Source organism: Carassius gibelio, chromosome B24, assembly GCF_023724105.1.
Source record: "Carassius gibelio isolate Cgi1373 ecotype wild population from Czech Republic chromosome B24, carGib1.2-hapl.c, whole genome shotgun sequence".
Taxonomy (NCBI): domain Eukaryota; kingdom Metazoa; phylum Chordata; class Actinopteri; order Cypriniformes; family Cyprinidae; genus Carassius; species Carassius gibelio.
The window spans coordinates 11,544,627-11,559,251 of NC_068419.1; the positions used below are offsets into that span (position 1 = coordinate 11,544,627).

At 37.2% G+C, this 14,625-nt stretch overlaps 1 protein-coding gene across 19 annotated transcripts in view; it reads left to right on the plus strand.

The window, feature by feature from the left end:
- The first annotated feature begins 87 nt into the window (after positions 1 to 87).
- The window catches only part of relch (RAB11 binding and LisH domain, coiled-coil and HEAT repeat containing), a 46,485-nt gene continuing 31,947 nt past the window's right edge, over positions 88 to 14,625 (plus strand). For 10 of the 19 annotated variants that reach the window (XR_008183250.1, XM_052595899.1, XM_052595900.1 and 7 more), the window contains exons 1-8: positions 88 to 1,037; positions 2,023 to 2,073; positions 6,260 to 6,349; positions 11,161 to 11,232; positions 11,385 to 11,440; positions 11,524 to 11,637; positions 11,726 to 11,917; positions 12,227 to 12,327. Coding sequence is in view for 18 of the 19 variants with exons in the window: in XM_052595899.1 (XP_052451859.1) it covers positions 578 to 1,037; positions 2,023 to 2,073; positions 6,260 to 6,349; positions 11,161 to 11,232; positions 11,385 to 11,440; positions 11,524 to 11,637; positions 11,726 to 11,917; positions 12,227 to 12,327 (1,136 nt within the window). In the remaining variant the exon portion in view is untranslated. The remainder of the gene's footprint in view (positions 1,038 to 2,022; positions 2,074 to 6,259; positions 6,350 to 11,160; positions 11,233 to 11,384; positions 11,441 to 11,523; positions 11,638 to 11,725; positions 11,918 to 12,226; positions 12,328 to 14,625) is intronic. The other 9 variants (XM_052595905.1, XM_052595915.1, XM_052595916.1 and 6 more) reach the window with 5 other exon arrangements.

Consider the following 14,625-nt stretch of genomic DNA (forward strand, 5'->3'; position numbering starts at 1 on the left):
AATTTAATATGTTCAATATCTTTAATGTACTTTAATGATATAAAATACATTTATATGTATTCAGTTATTTGTTTTCTTTGGACATTAGAACGACAGACAGATAGATAGAGAGATAGATAGACAGACAGCACACAGATAAATAGATTTTTTTTTTATTATTAAAAATTGTATTTATTTTATTTTATTAAACAATGTGTCCTGAGTTTGCAGGATAAATTAATTTGCATCGCCAGAGATGCCTACTGCATTTTTAATTTTAATTAAATTTTTTACTGCCTGGGGTGCGTGCTGCATGTACTGGTTTGCATTTGTTAAATAAAACCTTGGCTTCTTATGTTTTCTCATTGGATCTTCTCACATCCGCTTGACGGATCCAGGCTAGTCGAAGTGCGTTATGTCATTTCCGCTCGTGTCTTAACAGGGAGGAGGTGGGGTGCTGAAATGACATTTGGCCCCACCAACCAAAGCATAATTCTCGGAGCCCCGTTGATAAGGAGCAATAAAGCGCTCTTGACATCTGTCCAGGAAGTCGGAGACACATATCAGCCAGACAGCTGGCTAAACACCTTACGGTAAAATGGCGGCGGGTAATGTCAACCCGTTTAACGTGAGTGATTCGGAGGAGGAAGCGGAGCAGAGGCAGGATGGCGCGGACACCGAGCGCAGCCCGAGTGATGAAGTGCAAGGCCACAGCCTGGGTCCCTTCTCCCCGCCGGCGTACTCCGAGCCAGCCGCTCTGCTGTCCAGCAGCCGAACCAGCCCGAGTGTGGACGGTATCCCCGCTTCGGCCGCGGCGGTGGCTGGGATCGGAGGAGGAGGCGCTGCTGAGAGTCGGGTGTCGCTGGATGCGATCGCCGCGCAGCTGCTCCGGGATCAGTACATCCTCACGGCCCTGGAGCTGCACACCGAGCTCCTGGAAGCCGGACGCGAGCTTCCTCGCCTGCGGGATTATTTCTCCAATCCAGGCAACTTCGAGCGGCAGAGCGGAACTCCACCCGCTTCCAAAGAGCAAGGTGTCGGTCCTGGAGGTCCGCTTAGTAAGTCATGAGATAATGGCCCGGTTTCACAAACGAGGCTTAGTTTAAGCCATGTCTAGGCTTTAGTTAAATTAAGTTGTTTAAGCAACTTTTAGAAAAGTGTCTTAGGAGAAAACATTACAGGTGTGCATCTTGACACAGAACAGTGACACTGACATATGTCAGAGCAAGATATTTTCAGTTGGGACAGCTCAAACATGCATTTTAGTCTGGGACTAACTTAAGCCTTGTCTGTGAAACCGGGAGAACATGTTTATAATGTAGGTCCAACTGCAATAAAGTCTACTGTTCCTGTATGAAGTAAATGGACATGTTTCAAAACCTACGAGACCGCATTTGCTAATCAAACAACATTTAAAACCAGTCTAAAATGGTTCACAGGTCTCATAACCTGGTTAGGCTGGCGGGGTTTAAGGTTTTAGACACCTGTCAGCTGGTCAACAAGCGTAAACTAGTTGAACTCCACTTACCTGACCAGTCTGGAAAACCAGCTAGACAAGGTAAACCAGGCTGGGAGACCATCTGATTTAAGATGTTTTTATTTTTTTTTAGAACAGGACGCCTATTTCGCATCTAAATTAATGCCCAAAATGCTTTCTAGGTAGGCAGCTCACTAGGTTTTGGAGCTGGATACTTAGTTAGCACATAAACTATAATATACAGTATACAATTGCTATCTAATTAGGCTGCTCACTAGGATTTGTAACAGAATAACTAGTTAGGTTAATGCACTAAAATGCTGTCTAGGTATGTAACTCACTAGGTTTTGGAACGAAGCCACTTTGTTCTTTAAACAGCCATAAAATACACCAAATCTGCAGTTGTTCGAACTAGTACTTTAGCTAGACTACCTGTTCATTTTATATTGCAGTTTACTGTTTCAGTCTAATGCATTCAAGTACAGAGGCTTGTTGGGGAGGCATTTTTAGGGCTGGATTGTGTGTTTGTTGTGTGATGTGATGTGAAGTCTTCCCACTGACTCCAGCTGTGCAGATGCAGGATAGAAAGAGGAGAAAAAAAGATGCTCACATGAGGGGTATGTAAAACCTGACTGTGTGCAGTGATACACGAGATTGATGTCATTTGTGTGGTGTAATCAGGAATTCCTTTCGTGTTCTGTTTCTCTTATACCTTTGCTCCTAAATTAAGTCTTTTATGTGATAGCCTGCACTCGTCTGCCTCTTACTATTTGCCTTTCAAAGCATGAGGTGGGGATTTGTTTTTCTTGATTACTAGGTTGCATGTAGTTGCAGTGTGGATTGAAAATGGCAAAATTGTATAGTGTTGATCAATTATAAAAGAATTTCATTGATTAAAGCCAATCAAGGAGCCATTTCATATCACGGAAACCAATCATTTAAAGTGAAAGCAAACCATTCAAATTCTGTCCTAATTTACTTACACTCATGGTGTTCCAAAGGTGTCTGGTGTCTGTCTTATATTATATATATGATATTATGAAGAATACTGGCAACCTAAATGTTTTGATTACCATTGACTTCTATTATTTGGACAAGAAACACATGTCTCGGAATAGCTTCTTTTTATGTTCTATAGAAGAAAGAATCTCATACAGTTTTGCAACATCAAGGTGAGTAAATGATGTCAGAATCATCTTTTTTTTCAGTAAAGATGATTCCAGTCATTCCATAGAAGAACCATCTTGTGTTCCACAATGATCCTCTTTCAGTGAACCGTTCTTAAAAGAACCCTTTTTTTTCTTCGTGTGAAGAATATTTTAATCATCTAAAAAAGGAAATGGATAATTAGTTTGATGTTAAAACGCTTTCTCATATTCGAGTTTAACATGTAAAAACTATAAGTCAACCATTCATAGGTGGATTTCAACAAATGTTAACATCGAAACATTGATCTAAGAGATTTATGTAAAGGAAACATAAATCCACTAAAGGCCATCGAAGTGTTTCGTGGATGTTAAAGGTTCAAGATTCTACATGGAACCATTGATAGCAAAGGACCTTTATTTTTAAGAGGACCAAAAGACAGAATGTGACCTCATCAGCTGAGTGCAGTGTCTTAAGTGACACCGTTCTCCAGGGAGAGGGGGATGCTATTGAAACTAGAAGACTAGACCTGGGTTGCCTGTTTGTGTCAGCCAGTGTTTTATTTGTATTTTTTCAGTTGGGTTACTTAATCTGCATTGGAGACTGAACCACACTTAACTGACTCTTAAATACATGCCTAATTGCTGCTGACAGCTGTGTATTGACCTGGTTCTTGAACAGAGGTTTCTGGAACCACAGGGTTTTATTAGCATTATGGAACTAACCCCCTCTCTGAAAGAGGATCTGGCAACCAGCTGAAGGGAGCAGATGCTTCTGTTCTGTCACGTCATTGCAGGAAGAGACATTATCAACACCTCACACAGTCTCGCCGATATTTTATCCTTTGCTAGAGAGACGCAGTATCCGCTTGAGAAGCGTTTCAGGGCTGAAAGGGCTTCTGTGTGTTTAGGATGTGAGAGGATTTGAAGCAGCGCTGAATGAATATTGTAAACTGTATGATGGAGACTTGACTGGATCAGTTTTTTTTTTAAGCAGCTGTCTGGCTGTCATCAAAATCTAGTTTACTGCACAATTGACTGTTCCCCCTCCACCCCCAGCCTATTCATTTAGCTCCGAATGACACACAGCAAACAGATCAGAAGACACCATTAGGCCTTATGCAGCTTTCTACTGATCCTTACAATACAATATTCTGCAAATCTGCGTTGACATACTGCCTAAATACGCACTTACATTATGAAGACCTAAAATTATTGACAACATTGTCATTGTAAGTGAGAAATCTCACTGAATGATTTTTTATATTATTATTATGTAAATTAATTATTTTATTGAGCAAGGATGCATTGAATGTGATGAAAGGTGACGGTAAAGACATTTATAATGTTACTAACAAAGGATTTTAATTTTAAATACTTGCTGTTCATATGGACTTTTTTTTAATTCAGATTCAAAGAATAGATCACGGCTTTAACAAAAATATAATAAAGGAAATGTTATTTGAGCAGCATGATTTATGAAAGCTCATATTAAAAAGTTTTACTGTGTTTATTGGTCAAATGATTTTTTTAAATTGTTGTTATTGATTGATTTATTTTATTTAATGCTTAGTTTATTTAATTGCATGGTAAAAATGCTGCTTTCATTGAGAAGATCGCTTGTTGCACTTCTATGGTGCATATATATAGTGTAGCTGAAATGTAAAAGAGGGAGCATTTATGTGGCCCGGAGGATATGGCTTTGATTTTTAATTATTGTGGCCATTTACTTAGTAGTTAATGCTTAATTTATGGATTTTGGTAACCTGTGTCTAAAAAGAAATGGCTCCTTTTTGTATAAACTGTGTCTTCCTAGCCTAGCGTGAGTGTTTATCACTCTCTCAGATTCCTGAGCTACTAAAATAACTTTGTATTGCTAATACAAAACACTTAGTAGCCAAATTCTGATAGGATATGTGAAGTTCTGTATGCTCAAAAAAGATGACACAAAAACTCCCTTTGGTTGGCATGTATATCATATAAATAACATGAAGTAGAATAGCTATTACATAAATCTCTTAGATCAATGTTTTGATGTTACCTTTTTCGTGGAAATCAACCTACGAATGGTTGACTTGAAAGTGAGAAAGTGTTTTAACATCAAACAGATGATCTTTTCTAATTTTGTGTCGATCATGTGAACTTTATCACACAGAAGCAAGTATGTGTGCACATTTATCGCTTACTCATGAGTCACATGACTCGCCTGACATACTGAACAAGAGCCTTTCGATATCTTCCCTTGTAGAAAGCCTCTTAAGTATGGGTCAAGCTCACATATTGCCTTCGCAGAACCAGTTTGACAAGATGTTTATTCAGCTCAGCTCTGTGGCACTCTCACATGTTGGATCTCAGGATTGTCATGCACGTCACGCCCACAGAGAGTCCCAAAACTGTTCCTTCATCAATACTTCTCTGTCCAAGGCTGTGATAGGCAGATCCACTAATTTATCTACATTTGACATTCAACCAACTTCATTTATACAGAATGCAAGTTTACGTTGGCGTGCAAAAAAAAAAAAAAAAAATCACCTATTTGAAGGCAAGTAAAATCTCTCATTTTTATTGGTGGATTGAGATTGTCCCTCCTCTACATGGACAGCTTTGCTGTCAAGGGACTGAGCGCATGAGTTTTAATGCCATCATGTGATATGCTTGAGTGAAAGAGCACAAGCATTTAAAGAGGCCATATAATTTATTATATTTTATTTGATTTTACTTATGTAATTTATTTTCCCCAGACCTACAATTGCCATGCCTGTCTAATGCCAACAATCATTAAATTAATTCACTTTTCATAACCATTTTCTGAAAGAAGAGATGGATTATTTAATTTAATTTTATTTTATTTTAAGGAGTCTTTTTAAAGACTTCTAAAGATTTCCATGCAGAGGTGCTACATACAGAACCGTAGGAATGGATCAAGATTTTTTGTACATTTCAGTGTAAATATTTCTTCTGGTGTAATAGTAGAACTATGCCTCAGTTTGACTGAACAAGACCTTTTTATGAATACAGAATAGATATCGTTAGTGTGTAACTGGATGGTTAAATCTCCATGAGTTATTGAATTAAAGCGTATTTCCATAAGTTGTGTTTTTGTATCGGGAGGATGTTTCGAGTTCTGAAAGTTAAAATGTGTTTTCATTGGTGAGTATCCACCAATCTCCTTTCAGAAGATCAGGAAACATTTAATTTTTTTTATTTTTGACCTTGTCCCTTTAAAAATATGCAAATGATGTGGAATCACTAAGTTCCTGAACACTATTATTATATGGTCATTCATTTAAAATCACAAAAATAAATAAATGTGGTTTGTTGCTGAATATGTGTTACCATGCCAGTGTACACAAAACAGACTACAATCGCTGGTGTGCAGAAATAGAGGAGTCCATGTGGGGGTTTGCCTCCAGCAGTGCAGACAGACGGAGAGATCTGTGCTTCTGGAAAATTTTGGCCTACGTTGAGCCTATTCTCTATAACTGCTGACTGCTTTAGTTTGCCGAAACAAATCAAAATGTCACCATTTTACTTTCTGTAAATGCTAGTTTAGTGTTCTGTCTAATAAGAGTGTGTGTAGATGTAGAATATGAAACCCTTTAATATGAGTGGGAACCACTGAAGTTCATCCATTTTTGGTTTGGTTGTTTGTTTCCAGATCGAGCTGGCAGCATCAGTACATTGGACTCCTTGGATTTCGCACGTTATTCAGATGATGGCAACAGGGAGTCGGACGAAAGAGTGGCAGGTAAGGAAAATCCTGTTATCATATTCATATATAGAATTAATGACTACAACGTGAACACTTAGTCCTAATGATCATATTTGAAAATCATATCAGAGTTGTTTGCGGTGTGCTTCACATACTACAATGGGACAGTTGGCTGCTAGTTAAATACATTTTCCTCAGCCACAGTGACTGGTCATGTGTTTGGTTTTAAACACGTAAGTGTTCTTGAATTCCAACGTTGTGTCATACGATACTTTTAATAGTGGAAATCTTTGGTTTAATTTTAAACATTTTGCATGCACTTATCATCATATTAGAGCACAATTGACAATAGCCAAATTTTCAGTTTGCTAATGCCCTGAATTTCCAAGAACACAGTTCAGCAGTGACGGTACAAGGCCATTTTTAGGCAAAATTAGAAGGAATTGGCTTTACTGGACATTTTTCTGGAAACTATTAGTGGTTCAGTGGCTTGTGTTAAACTCTTTTACGAGAGGTGATTTGGTCAGTGTTACCGTATATGACACAAGATTCTTGGCATTCATGATTGAAGTGAATTCACATGGGTCAAACTGTATGGTTCACTGAGTGCTTTCATCGGCGGTCTCGTAGATGAGTGGTCTCTATAGATGAGTAGGAGGGTTAACTAATAGCTGAATGCTGAACGCTAAACTAATTTGGCTGTACTGACAATAACTATTTTGCTTTCCCATTTCTTACCAAGCAAAAGGTTTTCTGGCTCTCAAGTGTCCTCTCTTTGTCATTTCTTTGTTTTGATACTTGCTTGGCTAGGTTGCCAATACTGTTCCCTGAGCTTTTTCTGTTTCATTAGCTTGAGTCCCTCCCAAGCTTCAGATTCTTACATTATCCTGGCAGAAATTTTTCAGATCGGAAAGTGTTGCTACTAATAATTCCTGTGAAAATTCACAGGAATTTTCCTGAAAAATCCCCTACCCACTGCCAACACAAATCCTCAGAGCTTAGCTGTACACCTATATTTGTTGGCTACTGGTTTAACAGTGAAGTCAATGAATTATTTACAGAGTATCAGGTTCTTCTATCCAGGGATATATCTTGCATGCAATATTTTAAAATTAACTTTATGTGATAGTAGTATTAAGGTCTGTTCACATCAATGCTGCATTTTATAGCTTTGAATAAAACGAAGCAATTTTAATTTATGAGTTTATTTTATTATTTTTATTCCAAAAAGTTTTTTTTTTTCTTTTTTTCTAGTGCTGGGCAACGATTACATTTTTTCAATCATGATTAATCGCATGATTGTCTGCGATTTAATCGAATTTTTATGCACAGAACTAAAAATACGTAAAAAAGTAGTGTATTGCTCAGAGTCCAGAGCCTTGATCACAACATTATAACAGGCACCCTCCTATTAGAGACCTGCACGATCGGGGGACCCAACACAGCAGAGTGCGGGACAGGGCGACACTTGATGGACAGGTACTAGATACTTGTGTGTGGGGGATGTGGGAGAATAATTAGGGTTTGCTCACACTAGACAGTCTTAACACCCAAAGACTGGTTTGTTTGACTAGGGCGATCGCTGTTTAGCAGTCCCCGGCTCGGTTGGAAAAGGTGGGCCAGAGCGTGGTTCAGTTATGAATAGATCAGTGAGTGTGACCGATAACCACAAAGATTTTCTGATACGTGGTGCATGATTGCATGAATATTTCTGAGCAGCAAAAACGATAGATGTGTAAAGCAATATATTGTGAGATGGACATTTTACCATGTCCCATACGGTTCAAAATAATAAACCACTAAGTTAACAAAACAATGCACTCCAATCTGCTGAACAAGTGCTTCTCTGCTGTCCTCAGTTGCTATCAGAAACTATCTATTTCCCATTTATGAAGTCGTGATTACAAGCTCGTTGCATTCTTTTCTGTTAAAAATAACTGGACAATGGTTTGTAAATGCTGATGCTTAGCCTAAATAATATGATCGGAAGAATCCCCTCCTGTGACCCATGATTTGTCTGAATGTGTATTCAGAGCCAGTGAGCAACATACTTTCGTAATAATTTTTTTTAAAAAAAAACCACGATAACACGCAATAAAATAATTTTCTGCATTAATCAATTAATGCGTTAACGCGATAATAAAGCTTTAACTTGCACCGCCTTCATTTTTTCTAATTTAATTACATTTTATTTTTATTCTCATAATTGATCTTTATTCATTTTTATTTTATATTTTATTTATTCATTACATTTTCAGAAACTGTAGTTTGTAGTTGTCAAATATTACATACAGTTGTTTGTAAATATGTGATTTTCACTTTAAACTTGGTGTGAACAGGCCTGTCGTGTAATAAATAATAAAGCAAATTATTATTATATATAAATAAAAATTATTTATTTTAGGTAATGGGTATTTTTCATACGGTTTAGTTCACTTTCAAATAAAAAATTCCTGATAATTTCCTCACCCCTATGTCATCCAAGATATCTACATCTGTCTTTCTGCATTTGAAAATAAATTAATGAGCTCTGAATCTGTATTTTGACGATCAACCGTTTGAAGTCCATTATAAGGAGAATAATCCTGGAATGTTTCCGTCAAAGACCTTAATTTCTTTTCGACTGAAGAAAGAAAGACGTTAACATCTTAGATGACATGGGGGTGAGTAAAATATCAGGAAATTTCTGAAGTGAACTAATCCTTTGAGGTTTTCTGCATTTATTATAAGTGTGATTTTGTTAAAAACGAATTATGGGTAAGTAGAAAGCTGAAGGAACCGTGCAGCAGAATAAGATTGCTTTGTGCAAAATGTCACTTTTGCACCCCAAATTGGGCATCTGCTCCCAAATCATGACCCCTTCAATTATGAGCACAGCCCTGGCTGTCTGACCTGGGGTTTACTTGCTGTCTGATGGATCTCTATTCCAGTGTTTCTCTTTCCAATACTGGACCACAAACCATCCAGGCAAGCTCACCTTTGCCACTTTTTTTTTCTTCTTTTTGCTTGTTCTTACATTTTTGCATTTGTTAAACTTGCATCCTGTGCTGAATTAATCAGCAGTATAAGTGTCTTTGTCCTATTCGAGCTCTGTTTTCTCTTAGAACCCCCCACCCCACCCCCATTTATTTTTATTTTTTTCTCTTGTGTTTGAATTCATCTTTCTTTTTTTCCTTCCTCCTTTATCTGGCCCTGTTCGGTTAAATGGTGTACCAGAAAACATATTAAGGAAGCAGAGCTTGTGGGAGACCCACCTGCTGATCATCAGTGCACAGTCATGCAGAGTGTCCTGTGCTCTCCATGCTTCTGTTTCCCATCATCTCTGGGTGTGTAATCCGTTCCCTAGTTCAAACACTGCCTAAGGATTTCTAGGGCTGTGCTATGATCGCAATTGTTCCAGTACACTGAAATGTTTGCTTCCTAGAAATTGTCAGAATGCATCCTAAAGATTGGTGAGAATTAGATTTTTAAAATGTTATACCAGAAGAATATTGTTTTTTGTTGTATTTTAATGCAAAATCATCAGTGTCCCAACTGTTAGTGGATCAAAGTGCTTCTGATCCCAAATTTGGTCTTCACAGTATGCTAATTCCCGTTTTAGAAATGAGACACAGCCTGTTTTAGAACTCGTCTAGCAGTCCACAGTAGCAGGATTGCTGCGGGGTTTTTCATACACCATTAAATCCTTTTCCAATTGAACAACTCTTTTACAGAGAAGATCAAATGCAAACACCAGGTAGATTTAGATTTTGGTGTATTTAGGATTTGCGTTTGTATATATTTGGTATTGTAAAACTGAAAAGTATTATTTATTTTTGAAAGACTTCATTTTGTAGGCAACTTAGTTTTATTTAATCTAAAGTGTGTAGTCCCCCCCCCCCATTTCAAATTACTTTATCATATTCCAGGTTAGTATTCAGAGACACTTGAATGAATGATCTGACATGTCAACATTGGTCTAGCCAGTGATGTGAATTAGTGGTGGGATAAACTGTTTATAGTGTTGTCAAAAGTAGCGACTTTGGTAAAAGTCGGTAGTGAAATTAAAAATATAAGCGGTCAAATCAGCTGTGTTAAGAAATCGCTCATATAATAGCGGGAAATAGACTTTTATATTAAAAAAAATAAAATAAATGTAAAAAATTCAGTACCGAAGTTGACGATAATTAGGCCCATCCCAAAAGGCATGGTTAACATATTGTTGTCTGCTAATGTAGACTTGAAGTTGGCGCACAATTTTGCAACCTAAAATGACAAACCAAACTCCCGATGGTCATGTGAATTTTATGGACACTTGTTAGCGATTGCAGCTAGATGGCAAATGAACGTAAATTGCACTATTTAGGACAAGCCATATAATTTGCAACTCTGTTTGATGACGTTAGAGGCACAGAAATTACACACTTCAGCTTTAAAGTCAAAAGGAATTGGAAGATCTAAAGGAACTTCAAAAAGAAATTGTGAAAGTTTTTTTTTTTTTTTTTAACTGTGCATCCAAACAAGCAAACAGACTTTGAATTTTCTCTAAATCCCTGGTCAGACAGCAGCTAGTGAATTTGCGAGAAAATAAAACCCGAAGGAAAATAATTGTGTAAATATTTTCATGATCTGGCAGCTTCTCCAGCAACCTCTGCTGCATGTGTTCATAAGTTCCATAGTGTGCATGTCCCTGTTTTGGTTCTGCCTCAGCTTCTTACAAAAGTTGTTTTTCTTTCTTTGCTTTCTTTTTTTGATTTTGTTTTTTCATGGCCATCCTTTGTTCTTTTTCCCCCCTTTTGTTTTGTTCCTTTGTTCCCTTCTCTTGGTTGGATGCCTGTTTGTGTGTGACCCACTTCCCCCCGGTCCAGTTCTGGAGTTTGAACTGCGGAAAGCCAGGGAGACCATTCAGGCTCTGCGTGCCAACTTGACTCAGGCTGCAGGTGGCGTACTTTCAACTTTTACACACTTCAGTTCCTTCTGCTATAGGAGCTGCTCTCATTCCTAAAGGCAGTTTGTAATGTCCACCATAAATCAAATTCCAGCTCAACCGCTTTCTTTCTCACAGTTTCTTTCTTTCTTTCTCTTGGTGTAGAATGTGAGATTCCTTCTCAAGAGAGAAAAAACTACAAATCCAGTCCTGAAAATCAGGTTTTTTCTCATTATGCTCATTATGAAAAAATTAGTTTGAATAAATCTGCATGAACTTAATTTTTTCCAATTATCTTTTTCAGGAACCTATTCGCCCTCTTGAAAAGAGAGCCTTAAATTTTTTAGTTAATGAGTATTTATTGAAAAATGAATGTAAGTTGACGTCCATCACATTCTCTGATGAAAATGATGATCAGGTAATATTTTATGAATCCCTTTTATACATTGATTATTTAATTTAGTATTTTATTTCTCCCTGGTACTCATGATATTTTATATCTGCAGGATTTTGAGTTGTGGGATGACGTGGGTCTAAACATTCCCAAACCTCCAGACCTATTGCAGCTCTACAGGAACTGCGGGAACAGCCTGCCGTTGCATCGGGATACCGTGGATGTGGCGGTCAGTGTGGACCCAAATGACTTGCCTGGAGACTATTTTACCCAGGAACCTGTGCAGCAAACTGAGGCTATACAGGTATTTACATACGTTTTAAATTATCTCATTGTAAATTTTCTAATGGTTTTAAAGAATGTTACAATGTTATATTATAATGTTGTTGTTTTACTTCGCCCTTTCATCTCTGTTTACAAACAAACATTTTACAATTACATTCAGTTCAAAATCAGTCCCTTTGCGTGACCTGGCGGTAGTTTCGCAAATAATCTTAACATACGACTGACTTGTAGTTAACTCCGCGGCGGTATTATCCATTCTGGTTGTCCACCTTCTGTTTCTCTTGTCAAAAATATGCCAACTTTTAAGTAATTTCAATGTTATCCACAGCAGCAGCAGCAAGAGGAAGTGGTCCAGGAGCTGGAATATCAGATCAGCCTGCTAAACAGTGAGAAAAAGAGTCTGGCTGAACAGATTAAAAAGCTCCAAAGGTAAGAGTCAATGCCTGCTGCCTTTGTGAAAAATTCAGTCAGAAACCTGCTGCATGAGGCTGTGTAATCAGAGCTCAGAACAGCGACCTGTGATTACTGTCATAATTAATATCTGCAGGGTCTGATCTTGTCAGCTGATTTTTCCTAAAAAATATTTATCCGTAGTTTATTAGTCACGATTCCCTATGAATTTGATGCTGATCAGTTAACCTGCTAAATTAATATATCAATAAACCATATTTTGTTATAAATATTTGTAAGTAACGTACTGGATATTATGCCATATAATAACAATAACATATTTAGTTATTTAAAACTAATATAGTTTTTTAATTGTCAAGGCGTATATATATGTGTGTGTGTGTGTGTGTGTGATTATTAAAATGTATAAGATTATTTTATGTTGTGTATATTTTTATTTATACATATATTATTATTATTATTTAAATTTAGCCATTTAACAGACACTTTTCTCCAAAGCGACTTACAAATGAGGACAATGGAAGCAATCAAAGCAAGCTAGTGTTAGAGGTCTTTTTTGTTAATTGTATAATAAATAAAATGAAAACAAATAGAATACAAAGAGATTAGAGAAGCATTATAGAGAAGATTATAAATCTTTTTTTTTTTTTTTTTGAGAATGTAATTAGATTAAAGAGTGATAGAGTAAGAGGGTCAAACAAAGATGGAAGAGATGTGTTTTTAGTAGTGGTGGGCCGTTATCACCGTTAACGTGCTGCGTTAACATGAGACTCTTATCAATATTGCCGTTAATCTATTCTCAAAGTTGGGTTGGGAGCTCGGTCTATACTAAGCAAGCTATGATGACTTTCATCTTGATATTTTATATAACCGACTGGCTGAGGCCAGCCTAAAAAGATGCTCAGGACAGTTGACGGGCCACTGCTGCGCATCGTCATGAAAGCTTATCTTTCTCACGTGTTGTTAAGCCGTACCGCTTGTCGATTTAAACATTAAAGCATCCAAAAACTAGATGCAGAAAAGCTGCGCACGAGAGAGAGAGCCGCGTATCACGGACAGCGACACTGAACGGAGCTCTCTTCTGCGAAATTCACCTCGAAGTCCCTCCTGCACCTGAACAAACAAATATAAATCGCAGTTTGAACAAACAAAAAGATGTGAAAGAGCCCAATTCAACACCACTGTGTTCTGGTGTTCAGGGCTCACGCAGAGAAAGTCTCAAAACACTTGAACATCGAATTTGCTTATTTTTGCTCTTGTGCCGACAAATACATACAAAATATGTAAAAAAAACTGTCAGTTATTTCTTAAGTGAAAGTAAACCGTTGAGGAAAAAAATGGGATGTGTATTATATTGGATGCGTTCATCGTCTCTTAAAGTGACCGCGCCTAATTTAGCGACTGGCTGCTGTAATGTTAATCCAAGAAAATGAAAATGAAAATCACTCACTGCTCTTGACTGAATTTCTTTGTAGTTTTAACAGTCAAACCAAAAATGATTCAGAAACCAGATATAATTTTTGATATATATAGCAAAACTGTAATAATGTGAGAAATGTTGAAGGTGTATGAATAAATGTAGGTTTGATTGTATATTTCATTTTTACATTGAAGACTATCCAGTGCTATTATTTGGTTTCTGTACCTTGACACCAACAAACTTGAAAAAAAACTTAAACATTGGTGTGAAACAGGAGTAATGTTGTTTGCACCTTGTGCAATGTGGAATTAGTTTACAGCTTTTTGAAGCACTTTTTGATGTATTTTGGAAACAGGAGATGAGCCCCTTTTCTAATGCACCACCTAGCTTGATAAACCCCTTCTCAAAGACTTACTGTTTGTCAATTTTATTTGGGTAACAATTCGAATGAGCCATTTTAATCTAGATTAATCTAGATTAATTTCAAGATCACAGTGAGATTAATCTAGATTAAAAAAATTATTCTATACCCACCTCTAGTTTTTAGCCGATTCATCAGATCATCAGGTCATTCCACCAGGAGGGAACATTAAATGTAAAAGTCTGTGAAAGTAATTTTTGTATCATTGGGATGGCACAATGAAGCAACGTTCACTAGCGGAACAAGCTTCTAGAGAGTACATTAGTCTAAAGTTATGAATTTATGTTTTAAGGCGTGCAGAGCCAGTAATGGTTTTGTAGGCAAACATCAATGTCTTGAATTTTATGTGAGCAGCTATTAGTAGCCAGTGCAAACTGATAAACAGAGGTGTGACATGCATTTTTTTCAGCTCATTAAAAATTAATCTTGGTGCCGTGTTCTGGATTAATTGTAATTATTATTGAATGCGTCAGCC